The 15,553-nt window shown below is 38.2% G+C and overlaps 1 protein-coding gene across 12 annotated transcripts in view; it reads left to right on the top strand.

Moving 5' to 3' along the window:
- ITSN1 (intersectin 1) overlaps nt 1–15,553 on the top strand; it is a 206,032-nt gene that overhangs the window by 48,981 nt on the left and 141,498 nt on the right. For all 12 annotated transcript variants that reach the window (XR_004624017.1, XM_034655974.1, XM_034655990.1 and 9 more), the window contains one exon: nt 15,298–15,357. Coding sequence is in view for 11 of the 12 variants with exons in the window: in XM_034655974.1 (XP_034511865.1) it covers nt 15,330–15,357 (28 nt within the window). In the remaining variant the exon portion in view is untranslated. The remainder of the gene's footprint in view (nt 1–15,297; nt 15,358–15,553) is intronic.

Raw genomic sequence — 15,553 nt, 5'->3', positions numbered from 1 at the left:
TTCATCCGAACTTTAAAAAAATGACTTTTTACCTATTTCTTGATTGCTCAGTATTTAGTCTGCATGTTTTTCTATTTTTTATATGTAAATATAGGAGTGTTTGCCTCACTCTGAAAATTACTGTCTAATTCTAGCAACATGTTTACGAAAGGCTTTAAAATAACTTGGGTAAAGCATATATTATAATGTAAAGCAGGAAAAGAAGGGAACAATTGTATATTTATAGGGAAAGGACTAAAAGGAAATATAAATTGAGGCTGTTGATAATGTAGGACAGTACAGGCCATATTTGTCTATGTAGTGGTCTCCCCTGTGCCTGTAAGAAGTGCAGGTGCTTTACCCACTGCCTTAGCTAGTGCTGTGCCGGTGAGTGAGCTTTGTGCCCTCCAAGGCCAGCAGTCCTGCCTGCTGTTTCCCAGGCAGTAGGCCAGACGCTTAGATGGAAGCACGCCCTTCTCTGCTTTACCCTAGGTAGGTGCCTGCTTCTCTGTTTAGGAACTCCACTGAAATCCTATCCTATGGATAGAACTACTGCCTTCCCTCATTTTTTGATTTTTTTTTTTCTTTCTTTCTTTCTTTCTTTCTTTCTTTCTTTCTTTCTTTCCTTCTTTCTTTCTGTTGTTGCTGCTCTGGGCTTCCTGTTACATTTTATACACACACACACACACACACACACACACACACACACACACACATAACTTCAGGCTTCTGTGTGAGAAATGTTTACACTTCAGGAAGCTTTGCATTTTTATAGAAGAAGTAAAAGCTCCTTGGACTTATATGGCAAAATTCTGTCAGACGTATTTCTCCCATTCAGTTTCCTCTGTGGTCTGCTCTGACACTTTAAAAAAAACAAACAGTTGGTTTCCCTTTCTGCCTCCTTTTTGTTTTCTAGTGCTTTTATTGCTTGGAACAGTATCCCCTTACTCCCCACCTCCCAGCTCCACCCTGTTTGGTTTACCAGGCTAACTACTTCATGGTTGTTCCAGTAAATTCATAATCCTGAAGGAATGAGGTTAGGATCATGTGCCCTAAAACCAAATTGACTCCCACCATTTACTACTTGTATATACTGTTGCCTTAGTTTCTACATCTGTAAGATGGGAGAGCAATGTTATTTAACCCATAGAGCTATTCATAAGATGAAGTTGGCTAATACAGATCATATGTATTCATAAGCATTTAACAAAGTTTTAATTATTACATGTTGTTTACATCTCTCTCTGTATACACACACACACACGCACACACACACAGAGATTTTTGATTTGTATTTTCCATTCCCTATTTAATTGTAAACTCCTTTTTCCCCCCAACTTTATTGAGGTAGTATATCTTTTGGGTGTACAATGTGATGATTTAATATGCATGTACATTGTGAAGTGATTAGCACAGTTGAACTAATTAAACACATCCACACCTCACAGTTAACTCTGTGTGGTGTGTGTGTGTGTGTGTGTGTGTGTGTGTGGTGAGAACACTTAAGATCTATTCTCTTAGCAAATTTAAAGTGTAGAATACAGTATTAATAACCATAGTCACCATACTATATATTAGATCCCCAGAACTTAACTCTTTTGGTAACTGAAAGTTTTTATCCTTTGACAAGCATCTTCTCCTTCCCTCTTGGCAAGCACCATTTTACTTTCTGGTTCTATGAGGTTGGCTTTTTCAAATTCCACATATAAGTGAGATTATATGGTATTTGTCTTTCCATGTCTGGCTTATTTCACTTAGCAAAATGTCTTTCGGGTTCATCCATGTTGAAATAGCAGGATTTCCTCCCTTTTTTAAATGGTTGAATGATTTTACATTGTGTGTCTGTGTGTGTATGTAATATAATATACACACATTCACGTGTGTACATATATATACCACATTCTTTATTTATCCACTGACAGACACGTTTGGATTGTTTCCCATATCTTGGTTATTGTGAATAATGCTGCAGTAAACATGGAAGTTCATACATCTCTTTGGGATACTTATTTCATTCCTTTGGGTATATACTCAGTAGTGGGATTGCTGGATTATAATACTAGTTCTATTTTCAATTTTTTGAAGAGACTGCATACTGTTTGCCATAATGGATCTACAAATTCACAATCCCCCCCAGTAGTGCACAAAGGTTCTCTCTTCTTCACATCCTTGCTAACATTTGTTCTCTCTTCTCTTTTTGGTAATAGCTATCCTATCTTATGTGGTTTTGATTTGCATTTCCCTGATGATGAGTGAGGTTGAGTATCTTTTCATATGTCTGTTGGCCATCTGTATATCTTCTGTGGAAAAATGCCTATTCAGGTCCTTTGCCCATTTTTTGTTGTTTTTAACATACAATGTCGTGTTAGTTTCAGGTGTATAATATATTAATTCAACAACTCTATACATTACTCATTGCTTCCCACAATAAGTGTCATTACCATCATGTCATCATACAATGTTATTACAGTATTGTTGACTGTATTCCCTATGCTATACTTTTCATCTTTGTGATGTATTTATTTTATAACTGGAAGTTTGTGTCTTTTAAATCCCCTTTATCTATTACACCCATCCCCCCCATCTACCTTCCCTCTGGCAAACACCAGTTTATTCTCTGTATTTAACAGAGTTTGTTTGTTCATTTGTTTTTTTATTTTTTTTTATTTATTTTTTATTTTTTTACTTTTTATTTTTAAAGATTTTATTTATTTATTTGACAGAGAGAGAGACAGCCAGCGAGAGAGGGAACACAAGCAGGGGGAGTGGGAGAGGAAGAAGCAGGCTCATAGCGGAGGAGCCTGATGTGGGGCTCGATCCCATGATGCCGGGATCACGCCCTGAGCTGAAGGCAGACGCTTAATGACTGTTGCCACCCAGGTGCCCCAATTGTAGACTTTTTTAAAGATTTATTTATTTACTAGAGAGAGAGTGTGCACGTGTGTGAGTGGTGCGAAGGGCAGAGGCAGAGGGAGAGGGAGAGAGACACCTCAGTGGACTCCCCATTGAGCCCAGACCCTGACATTGGACTCGATCCCAGGACCCTGAGATCATGACCTGAGTCGAAATCGAGTTGGATGTTCAACCAACTGAGCACCCAGGTGCCCCAATTATAAACTACTATTTTTTTTTTTAAGATTTTATTTATTTATTTTAGAGCAAGGGAGTGAGGAGGGGCAGAGGGAAAGGGAGAAAGAATCTGAAGTAGACTTGGAGTTGAGTGCAGAGTCTGACATGGGGATCTATCCCACGACCTTGAGACCACGACCTGAGCAAAACCAAGAGTCAGATGCTTAACTGACTGAGCTACTCAGGCGCCATGTAAACTTCTTAATAGCAAGGATCATACTAATAATTCCTCACCTAAGCCGACTCCATAATTTTGGCATAATGTGTAGACCATTATCTCTGATTCTGGGAGTAGAGCTTTATGATGTCATTTGAATGAAAAAAGGATTTAAGAAATCAGCTCTTTTAAGACAATCTTGAAATGCTTCAATAAGGAGAGAAAAATTACTGACACAAGCCTGTCGTTTATGTGTTGGGTCAATATATTGCTTTATGTTGTCCATGGGAAGACTATCTTTTCCTGAGTAAATGAGTAAGGCTTTGGAGAGGAAGTCTTTAAAAGGTATAAAGGCTTATTTTCAACTAAGATCTAAATAGGAATGATTATCTGATCAAAAATGCGAGTGTGAAAATATTAAATACCCTAACGCTCAGACATGACAATTAAAAAAAATGACTCCTTTTTCAGTTATCTTAATATTTGAAAATTTGGCTACATCTAAAAAGGATTTTTACTCTGGAAATACGAATGAAGAGGCCTTCATAAAATATCTAGCCAAATGCTGTTACTTTAGAGATGGAGGGACTGAAGTTTACGTCTCATCATTCTAAATTTGTGTTTTAACTATATATTTTAGTTTATTTTTAGAGTTATGGCAGTGAATGCAGTTTTAATTTTTTCCTGAAAAGCCTTCTAATTTGCCTCTAGGGGTATATATATTTTCCTCACACAAACCAAATGGTGACTCTGTGAGACTTCATATCTATTCTTACATTGTATTCACATTTTGTTTATATTCTTAAGGATACTTTGTTCATATTTTTTCACTTAATCTGCCTTAGGGTATATGCAGAATTTGATCTGTGTTTAAGAGATGGACCAGGTTTTAATTGGTGGCATTTTTAAGAATACCTAGTTTTTATTCTCTCCTTCTAGATTTTTATCCCCACTTCAGTGAAATTGAAAATCAGAATATAGCTGTTACATGCATTTATTATTTGGTCATAAAGGTATTTGGAAAACCCACTAGTCTTTGTGTATTTAGTAAAGGGCATTCATTACAAAATACGCTGGATATAGTGAAATTAAGATGAGTATTTCCTATCTTCTAGTAAAGCATTTTGGTTTCATTCAGCATAGACCATGCCCCCCCATCCCACCCCACTTCTTTAAAAAAAAAAAGAAAGAAAGAAAAAAACTTTTTAAAAATAAAATTTCTCTGTCATCCTTACTAAATAATGTTATTAAGGATTCATAATCACAATTTTAGACCTGTCATTTAATTATATTAAACATTGTTGCTCAAAAGCCTTATTCATCATTTGTTCTGTCTCTTCAAGTAAGTTTTTAAATAGGGCTTAAAGTTGTCTTTTTGTTTTAATTATAAGATGCTTGTTGGGAGTTGTTGGGAATGGGTACTTCTCTCACATGATAATCAGCATAGATATTCTAATTTGTATCAAGCTGCTAGGATTGCAAAACTCTTGGCTTTTAATCATAGGGGTTTTTTGTACCTGTGGCTTGTGACTTTTTTCAACTTTATCAAGATGTAATTGAACTACACTAAACTACGTGTGTGTTATTTGATCAGTTTTGACATATGCGTGTACCTGTGAAACCATCACCGTTCCCCAAAGTTTCCTTGTGCTTCTTGTACTTCTGTAATCTGTCCCTTCCTCTGCTCTCGACTCCTGGCAAGTACTGACTGGTTTTCTGTCACTATAGATTAGTTTGTATTTTCTAGAATTTTTTCAAAAATGGAGTCATACTATACACACACACACACACACACACACACACACCCCTGGCTTTTTTTGCATAGCATAGTAATTTGACATTCGTGCATGTTAGGGTTGTACCACCAGTTGGTTCCTTTTTATTTGTAAGTTGCTTATCCATTCATCAGTTGATTGACTTTTGGGTTTCTAGTTCTGGCTCTTAAAAATGAAGCTGATATGAATGTATAGAAATATTTGTGTGGACATAAATTTTCATTTCTTTTAGCTAAATACTTAGAATTAGAGTGGCTAGATCCAAATGGATCTGTACAACTTTTTCCCCCCTCTTCAGTAGTCTCCACACCTAGTGTGGAGCCCAGCGCAGGGCTTGAATTCATGACCCTGAGATCAAGACTCCAGCTGAGATGAAGAGTCAGACGTTTAAGCATTTGAGCCACCCAAGCACCCCTTACAACTTTTTAAGAAAACTATATTTTTCCATGAGGTTGTGACATCTTACATTCCTGTCAGCAGTACGTGCTAGCACTTGGTATGGTCAGTCTTTTTCATGTTTGCCATCCCAGTGGAAATACATTGGCATGTCATTGCAGTTTAATTTTGCTAATGGCTCAGGGCTCCTGGGTGGCCCAGTCATTAAGCGTCTGCTTTCGGCTCAGGGCGTGATCCCAGCATTCTGGGATCGAGCCCTATATCGGGTTACTCTGCTAGGAGCCTGCTTCTTCCTCTCCCACTCCCCCTGCTTGTGTTCTCTCTCTCGCTGGCTGTCTGTCTCTGTCAAATAAATAGATAAAATCTTTTAAAAAAATTTTTTTTGCTAATGGCTCATAATGTTGAGCATCTTTCCATGTATTTGTTGGCTGTTTCTGTAAATTAATTTGTGAAGTGTCTGTTCACATCTTGACCATTTCCTCACTGAGTTGTTTGACTTTTTTTTTTCTTTTTTTAGGTTAAAAAAAAGTTCTTATTTGGAAATAGCAGAATTACAGTTCAGGATAAGCAAACTATGGTGAACCATAGGCAAATGTATCTTATTTTTAAGTTGTAAGATTTCCTTATGTATTCTGAATATAATTTCTTTGTCTGATGATTGTGTTGCAAATGTTTTTTTCCTGCTTTATGGCTTGCCTTTTTGTCTTTTTAATGATACTTTTGAAGAGCTAACTTTTAATTTTGATGAAGCCCAACCCCCCCCCACCCTGTTTTTTTGGTAAATAAATCATGCTTATTTGTGCCCTAAGACATTATTGTCTAGCCCAGGGTCATGAAGGTATTCTCCCTTCTTTTAGAATTTTAATGTTAAACTGTATGGTTTTAAATTAGTTCAAATTTAAATTTAAAAATTTTGAGTTAATTTTTGTTTATAATATGAAGTTAGGATCAGTGTTTTTAAATTTTTTTTCCACATGGGTATCCAGTTGATCCACTTCTGTTTGTTGAAAAGCCTTTTCTTCCCTCCAGTGATCTGCCTTTGCTACTTTACTAAAAATGAATTCACCAAGCTTGTGTTAAGTCTGTTTCTGAACTCTTGTTTTCTGCTCCATTGATCTGGTATGTCTCCCTGTACACCAGTTCCAAAGGTCTTGATGACTGTTGCTTCATAGTAAATCTTGAAATCAGGTAGGGTAAGTCCTCCAATTTTGTTCTTTTTAAAAACTGCTCTGGTTATTCTAGGTCCTTTGCATTTCCATGTAAATTTAATATGAGCTTATTTAGTTTCTACTAAAAAGCCTGCTGCAGTTTTGATTAGAATTGCATTGAATAGGGGCGCCTGGGTGGCGCAGCGGTTGGGCGTCTGCCTTCGGCTCAGGGCGTGATCCCGGCGTTATGGGATAGAGCCCCACATCAGGCTCTTCCGCTATGAGCCTGCTTCTTCCTCTCCCACTCCCCCTGGCTTGTGTTCCCTCTCTCGCTGGCTGTCTCTATCTCTGTCGAATAAAGAAATTAAAAAATCTTAAAAAAAAAAAAAAAAGAATTGCATTGAATATACAGAACCGTTTGGAGAGAATTGCAATTTTAACAATATTGAATTTTCCAATCCATGAACTTAGTATATCTCTCCATTTATTGCGGTCTTCTTTAATCCCCCCCCCCCCCCGGTATTTTATAGTGTTCAATGTGGAGGCCTTGGATGTCTTTTCTTTGTTTGCTTTTTAAAGTAAGCTCTATGCCCAATGTGGGGCTTGAACTCAGGACCCTGAGATCAAGAGTTGCAAGCTTTACAGGCTGAGCCAGCCAGGCACCCCTGGATGTCTTTTGTTAAATTTATACCTAGGACTTTTACCTTTTTTGGCACTACTGTAAATGGGATTGTTTGTCTAATTTCACTTTCCAATTATTTGTTTCCAGTATGTGAGAATTCAGTTGCTTTTTAATATGTTACTAACCTTTTATCTTTCAGTTTTGCTATATCACTTTGCAAAATCAGAATTTGCCCAATTATTATATTTAGTAGATTCCTTGGGGTTTTCTCTAAGTAGGGAGAGTTTCATTTTGTTCTTTAACAGTCTTTTTAGCTATTATTTTTCTGTTTTTCTTACCTTATCTCAGTGGCTAGAACCTCCAGAACAGTGTTAAATAGGAGTGGTAAAAGCAGATTTCCCTGCCTTCTTTCTATCTCATGGGAAGAAATTCAGTCTTAAACCATTAACTATGATGTTAGCTGTAGGTTTTCATGGATGCCCTGTATCTGAGGGAGTTTCCTACTAATCCTAGTTTTCTGTGAGTTTTTATCATTATTGGGTTTGAGTTTTTGTCAAAAGCTTTTTTCCCACATTTATTGAAATGATCATATTGGGGTTTTTTGCTTTATTCTTTTGATATGGTAAATTACATTAACTGATTATCAAATGGTAAGAAATCTTGCATTTCTGGGATAAACCCTACTTGGTCATGTTTTATTATCCTTTTTGTATATTATTAAGATTAAATTTTTAATACCTTCTTAATGATTTTGGCATCTAGATTCCTTAGGATCTTGTCTTATAATTTTTTGGAGGTAATAGCTGTCAGTTATTCTGGCAATTCAAAATATGAATTGGGCACTGATCCCTCTGTTTGAAAAAGTTTGCATAGGTTTTGTATTATTTTTTCCTTGAATGTTTGATAGAATTCACCAATGAAACCATCTGAGAATGCAGTTTATTTTCTGGTAAGGGTTGGAATATATGGATATTCTGTTTCTCCGTGAATCAATTTTAGTAAGTTTTATTTTCCAAGAAATTTGTTCATCCACATTGTCGAATTTGTAGGCATAAAGTTTTTAGTATTTCTTGCCATTTTTAATGTGTTTAGGATTAACAGTAATTCTGATCTGATTTTCTGTTCTCTTAATCAGTCTCAGGGTTATTATTATTTTTTTCCCCCAAGGAACCAGATTTTGGTTTCATTAATTTTTCTCTATTGTCTGTCTTTTAAAAGCTTTCTTTTAGGGGTGCCTGGGTGGCTCAGTCGTTAAGCGTCTGCCAGGGTCCTGGGATCAAGCCCTGCATGGGGCTCCCTGCTCTGCTGGGAGCCTGCTTCTTCCTCTCCCACTCCCCCTGCTTGTGTTGCCTCTCTCACTGGCTGTCTCTCTCTCTGTCAAATGGATAAATAAAATCTTTAAAAAAAAAAAAAAAGCTTTCATTTATATCTGCCTGTATCTTTTATTATTTCCTTCCTTCTACTTGTTTACATTGCTTTTTTTTTTTTTTTAAGATTTTATTTATTTATTCAACAGAGATAGAGACAGCCAGCGAGAGAGGGAACACAAGCAGGGGGAGTGGGAGAGGAAGAAGCAGGCTCCCAGCGGAGGAGCCTGATGTGGGGCTCAATCCCAGAACACCTGGATCACGCCCTGAGCTGAAGGCAGACGCTTAACGACTGAGCCACCCAGGCACCCCTATTTACATTGCTTTCGTTCCCTCAGCTATCATCTTCTTTAGTATTTAGACCATTAAAATTTAATGTAATTATTGGTATGTTAGAAACAGATCTGCCATCTTATTGTTTGTCCTTTTTTTTGTTCTTCTACTCCTCTTTTCCTGCCTTTTTAAAATTATTTGAGTAATTTTTAACATTCTATTTTCATTTATCTATTGACTTTTGGGCTATATTCCTTTGTTTTTTATTTTTATTTTTCTAAGTCGTCGCTCCAGGAATTAAATGTATTTATCTAACTTTCATAGTCTGCTTATAGGTAATATCATATTACTTCAAATAAAATGCAGAAGGCTTGCAACCATGTAAGTCCCTTACTTTTGCCCCATGGACCTTTATATTAAGGTTGTCATAGGTATTACATTTATATACATTGAAAGCCCTACTAGACACTATTACAATATTTTCTTTCAACAGTCTACATATCTTAAGGAGAATTGTAGAAAGAATGTAATTTTATATTTACCCAGATATTTACCATTTGTTGCTCTTCCTTCATTCTTGAAGGTCTAAGTTTCTCTCTAAAGTTTCCATTTGATTCTTTTCAAACTAGTTTTTTCTTCTCTGCTGAGACCTTGAGTATTTTCAGTCATTTCATTTGTGTTTACCTTTACCTCATGGAACATCAGGATAATAGCTGCTCTAAAAAGTCTTTGTGATAATTTCACTGTTTGTATCATCTAGGATTTGGGATCTGTTGATTACAGGCTTTCCTTTCTTTGAGAATTTGTGAGATTTTCCTAGTTCTTTGTATGTCGAGTACTTCTGGATTGCATCCTGGATGTTGTGAATTTCTCGTTAGATTCTGGGAGCTGTGTTAATCCGCTGCACAATGCCGCTGTTTGTTTTAGCAGGTGTTCATCCTGATTAGGTTCAAACTACAAGTTCTGTGTGCTCTCTGCACACACAGGTTCCATTGTCAGATCAGTTTTAAGGACTTTTTTGCTGGGCTCCTTTTGTTTTGTCCTGAAGCTCAGGTGTGAGCCCGAGTCTTGTGTAAGTTCATTTTTTAGAAATACGTGATCCTTACACTCTGCTGCCCATAAAGGCCGTTTTTATTTGTTCTTTTGGCCAGAAAGACTGGGTTTCTATCAGAGTTTACTCTTTGTCCTCCGCTTCACTGTGTTAACTCCATGTCTGGGCCCCGCCTTGGGTCAAAGCTGCTAAAGAAAAGTGAACAAAAATGGGGGTAGCTTTTGACTCTCTTCTTATTCTTATTCTTTTTTTTTGTTTTTTTTTTAAGATTTTATTGATTTGACAGAGAGAGACAGCGAGAGAGGGAACACAAGCAGGGGGAGTGGGAGAGGGAGAAGCAGGGAGCCGGACATGGGGCTAGATCCCAGGACTCTGGGATCATGACCTGAGCTGAAGGCAGATGCTTAACGACTGAGCCACCCAGGTGCCCCAGTTTTGACTCTCTTCTAAGATCTGTCTACTTTTTTTTTTAATTGTCCTCAGGGAGTTACTTTTTAAAGTTTTTTTTTTTTTAAGATTGTATTTATTCATTTGACAGAGATAGAGACAGCCAGTGAGAGAGGGAACACAAACAGGGGGAGTGGGAGAGGAAGATGCAGGCTTCCAGTGGAGGAGCCTGATGTGGGGCTCCATCCCAGAATGCCAGGATCACGCCCTGAGCCGAATACAGACGCCTAACGCCTGAGCCACCTAGGTGCCCCTACTTTTTAAAGTTTTGCCCCATTTTTAGTTTTAAGTGGAACGGAGGGGCTGTAGTGGGCATATACTATTTTAGGCAAACTAGAGCTCTGGTTTTTGACATTTCGAATTCTTAGATATGTGATTTTTTTTTAATAAATTATTTTATTTTTTCAAATTATAATAATATGTAAGCCAATATATATAAAAGTAGGAACAAAATACCTTGAACCAAGATGTTATCACCATGGTTTGTGTGTGTAGCATAGAACTGAAAAGAAGGTGGTATTGCAAGGTTTGGTCCGTTTGCTTCATCTGTGTGTTACTACCTTTGTCTGGGGTTCCCTAGGAGCTGAGGAGAACCTAGTCGTGAATGGTATTTGAAGTCCCTGTGGTTAAAAGAAATGTATGTGGGACTATGCCGATCTTAACCTTAAACCAGCATTTGGACTTTTGTGTTAGTAAATAAGTCTGGACGGTACATCTTCATACCTCAAAGTGGCTTAGTTTTTATTTGGTCCATTCCTTCCCCATCTCTCGCTGAGACCAGTGACAGTTAGGGAGCAGGGCTTTAACTGAGGAGGAAAGAGACAGAAGGGCATTAGTATACAAGTGCAGGACACAGGCTGGGGTTGCAGTGCATTCCTTTGTCACTAATAAATGTGAGATGAAGGGGAGTCAGAGGGAGGTTAGAAGGGTCAGAAGACAAATTTTGTCCAGCTTTGCTCGTAATAGGTGAACGCTTTTGCGGAAGAGGTTCACAGAGGGTGGGGAATTATTTCCTGAATTCTAGGAAGGGTGGTGAACATCAAATACTCTTAAACGCTTTTCCAAGGAGCTGCCGATGATTACAATATACTTTGGACCATAGGAGTTGTTCTACTTTGTCCGACTGTGAGTCTCTCAAAATAGCTGTAAAAGATTTAAAGTGAGGTATATAATTATTATATCTACAGGAAAGTGATAATAGTCTATGCTTTCATGATTATGGTTTAGTATTGATGATGCTAATTTCATAATCTGAATTGAGGACTAGTTGATCTTTCTCTGTGGAATGGTTTCATTTTTATTTTTTAAAAGATTTTTTTTTTTTTAAGATTTTATTTATTCGACAGAGATACAGACAGCCAGCGAGAGAGGGAACACAAGCAGGGGGAGTGGGAGAGGAAGAAGCAGGCTCCTAGCAGAGGAGCCTGATGTGGGGCTCGATCCCATAACGCCGGAATCACGCCCTGAGCCAAAGGCAGACGCTTAACCGCTGTGCCACCCAGGCGCCCCTATTTTTTAAAAGATTTTATTTATTTATTTGCGAGAGAGACAGACAGAGTGAGAACACAAGTTGGGTGGGGGCAGAGGGAGGAGCCCAATGTGGGACTAGATCCTGGGAATCCAAGATCACTACCTGAGCCTAAGGCAGATGCTTAACCAACTAAGCCACCCAGGGGCCCCTGTGGAATGGTTTTAGTAAAAGGAATTATTTGTTCTTTGAAGGTTAGTTCAAACACACCCCTAACATTATTTTTTTCTTGGGATCTTTTTACTGTTAAATCTTTACATTTCCATTTATTTCTTGGTCTATTAAATGTATTATACTTTTTTAAAAGATCATTGTGGAAATTTATAGTAAGGTAGAAATATATCCATTTTCTCTTGATTCTGTGTTGCATAGAATTATGCATAACATTTTCTTAAGCAGAAATTCTGAAGAAAATATGAGCAAATTGGATCTAGTTATGTAGTAAAAGAGTAACATGCATATCTGAGTTGGGTTTATTGCATAAACTCTAGGATGATTTGTATTAGGAAATATATCACTATAATTCAGTATGCTACTTAAAAAAGAAATACATGGTCATCTTATTAAATAATAAAAAAAAAAACCTCTGCACAAATTTGGCAGCCATTTCTAATGAAAATTTTAAATCAACTGAGAATAATAGGAAACTGCCAAATGTGGGGAAAGCTATTTACCAAAACACAATAGTGAACGTAACTATTCATAACCTATTTCATTGGTTATGAAATACCAAAACCATCAGCATGAAAGTCAGGGGCAGTATAAAAGTTCCTGCTGTCCCAGCTATTATATAGCTTAGCTTTATTGGTTTGGACATAAAATGTAAGCTTAAATTCCTTGTTCCCAGAGAGGGATCTAGAATACTGGAAAGACTCATCTGAGAGACTTAGCACCAAGAAGAAAATATGGTAAAGTGGCTGGGTACCAAGAAGATCAATAAATCAATTACTTTTCTTTATTTTGCAATAAATAGTAAAGAAGGGAAGTAGAACAGAACAGAATGTTTTCTCATGTTATGTATATGAAATATTTGCCTTACTATGGTTTTAAAACTAAGAGCTTACTGCTTTTGTAAAGCTCAACAAAAAGCAGGTATGATCTGTCAGTTTAAAGAGTGTTATGAAGATGAAGTGAGATGAAAGACATTAAAATTTTCTGGAAAATTATCAGGGCACTTGGGTGGCTCGGTCAGTTGAGAGTCTGACTCTTGATTTTGGCTCAGGTCATGATCTCAGGATCCTGGGATTGAGCCCCAAGTCAGGCTCCATGCTCAGCGGGGAGTCTGCCTGTCCCTCTTCCTCTGTTCCTCCTTCCACTCTCTTTCTTTCTCTCAAATAAATAAATAAAATCTTACAAAATTTTTTTTTGGAAAATTATCAAGCTTCTGTACACAGTGCATTGAGGGAGAAATAGTGGAAGAAGAGAATAGCAGTTACAGTTTCTAAAGAGCACTGGCAGTGAGAAGTAATCTACTTCAGAACTGGAGCCAGAGGACCCCCCCCACTTAAATATGCTGCTTGACCACATATGTTTTCTCTTCTTTTTCCATAAAGTCTGCAGTGATCACAAAGGAAGCATAGCAGCTGTCAACTCACAGGGAGAAAGATAACAGTGGAAAAGACAGTGAGCAAAAGTTTTTAAGAATTTTCTGGAACCAGAGAGTGAATGGAATGGTACCTGAGTTCAGAGAAAGGTGCAACCAAGTGCCTACAGAGGGCCGATAAAGAAGGAGGACAAGACAGCTGAGGTGGCCCCAGGAATGTCTTGAACAGTCTTCCGAGTGTTTGGTAGGGGTCAAAGACAGAGGTCAGTTTTACAGCTGTGACATGGAAGTTCTTTAAAAATCTATATTGAGATCTTTTGGAATGTCTTCTCCTGCATCCCCAGCAGACAGGTGACTTCTTCAGTCCCATTTTTCCTAGAACCAGAGACAGTGCTGACCAGAAGGGTGAAGCTGGAGGCTGAAGATAAACAGCACATGTGCTCGTATACACATGGAAGTGTAGGCCCCTTCACATCTTCCTTTCTTGTCTGTTCCTCCCCCAAAGCCAGCATCCTCCTGTACACTTCTCTCTGGGAAAAGTAAGCAGTTTCAGCAGAGACCTCTGCATACTGATGTTTGGAAGTCTCTCAGTGAAATGTGACTGGGCACGCCTGACCACATCGTACACAGAAGCCCATCCATGCCCATTTTTTTTTGTGCCTTACTCGTAAATATGATCAGGGATCACCAGATATATGAGGAAAGCCTCAAAAGTGAGAAAGACCCCAAACAATCAGCCAACAAACAGAAAAGGAATCAAATGATGAAGGAAACAGAAAACAATGAAAAAGAAAAATACTCCCTCCCCACTCCCCTCCCCCGGTAAAAAAAAAAGCAAAAAAACAGAGTGAAAGATGTTGTGTCCCTTAAAAGAAAAGACAGCGTGGTATGAATAAAGAGTTGAGAACAAGAAAGAGCTCTTGGAAGTTTAAAAATGTGATAATTGGAAAAAAAAAATCCATGGACAGATTAGGATATGAAATTGAAGAGTATCAGGGCAGGAGACTATCAATCGAAATGGATCTAAATTGTTCAATGTATGAATATTTAGCACTCACTTTTAACTGTATGCATCTACCATGTTAAGTGTAAGGATGATACTCATTACTTTTGGATTTTTTTTGTTGGGGAAGAAGATGGGGTTGGTTTCACCTCGGCTGTTCATGAACAAATAATGCCTGATGGGGTTTTGGAGCATCGGGTTGATGTTTGGTATCCTGCACAGACGTTAGTACCGTATGCATTGTTTACGGCCTTTCGCAAAATTGGCCGACAGTGTTGTTCATGGGTGGAACACAGGCCGTGGGGTTTGCTGGCCCTGCTCAAGTCCAGCTCCGCCAACAAATGTGTGGTGTTGCTCAAATCACTTCATCTCATTCTCGTTTTCCTTCTCTGCAGTAAGGGGATGGAAATACCTTGTGTCTCGTAGGGCCGTGATGATGAAGGCACGAGCTGCTGTAAGGCACCTACAACAGCGTGCAGCCTGTACTACGTGCTCATTTAAAGAAGCCACTGTTAAAACCGCCAGGCAGATGGGCTGGTATATGTAGATGGCGCAGAAGCGCATGTATTTAAAGAGTAAAAAATACAGCAGTAGTGATCTAACAGGCTGTCATGAGCTAATAGTGTCACTCACCAGTCTGAAAGCCTCTTGTTTCCGGAGAGTCTTTCATCAACGGTCCCCAGTGCCTGTCATTGTACCTGGCGCTAAGAAGGTGCAATGAATGAATGAACCCCTCGCTTCTGACTTAGATTTGTAGAGCTGTTCTCTAGCGCTGGCACTGCTCTCAGTGTCTGGTCATTAAAGACAGCATGTTAGTGTGTTCGTAAGTAAATAGGAAATGAAGCTTTCAGAAACTTAAATGTTGTATTTCAATTACAGGCGTCGATTAGCAAGGTAAAAGCGACAGAACCATGGCTCAGTTTCCAACACCTTTTGGAGGTAAGTTCAAAGATTTTCCTTTTTTAATATATTCGAGACCGTTTTCCTTCTTTCTTAATTTCTTTTTCTTTCCTTCCTTCCTTCCTTCCTTCCTTCCTTCCTTCCTTCCTTCCTTCCTTCCCCCCTTCCTTCCTTCCTTCCTTCCTTCCTTTTTTTTAAAGTAGTCTTCATGCCCAGTGACCCTGAGATCAAGAGT

This window comes from Ailuropoda melanoleuca, chromosome 1, assembly GCF_002007445.2.
Source record: "Ailuropoda melanoleuca isolate Jingjing chromosome 1, ASM200744v2, whole genome shotgun sequence".
NCBI classification, from domain to species: domain Eukaryota; kingdom Metazoa; phylum Chordata; class Mammalia; order Carnivora; family Ursidae; genus Ailuropoda; species Ailuropoda melanoleuca.
The sequence above is the reverse complement of the archived record's forward strand: the minus strand, read 5'-3'. Positions and strand labels throughout refer to the sequence as shown.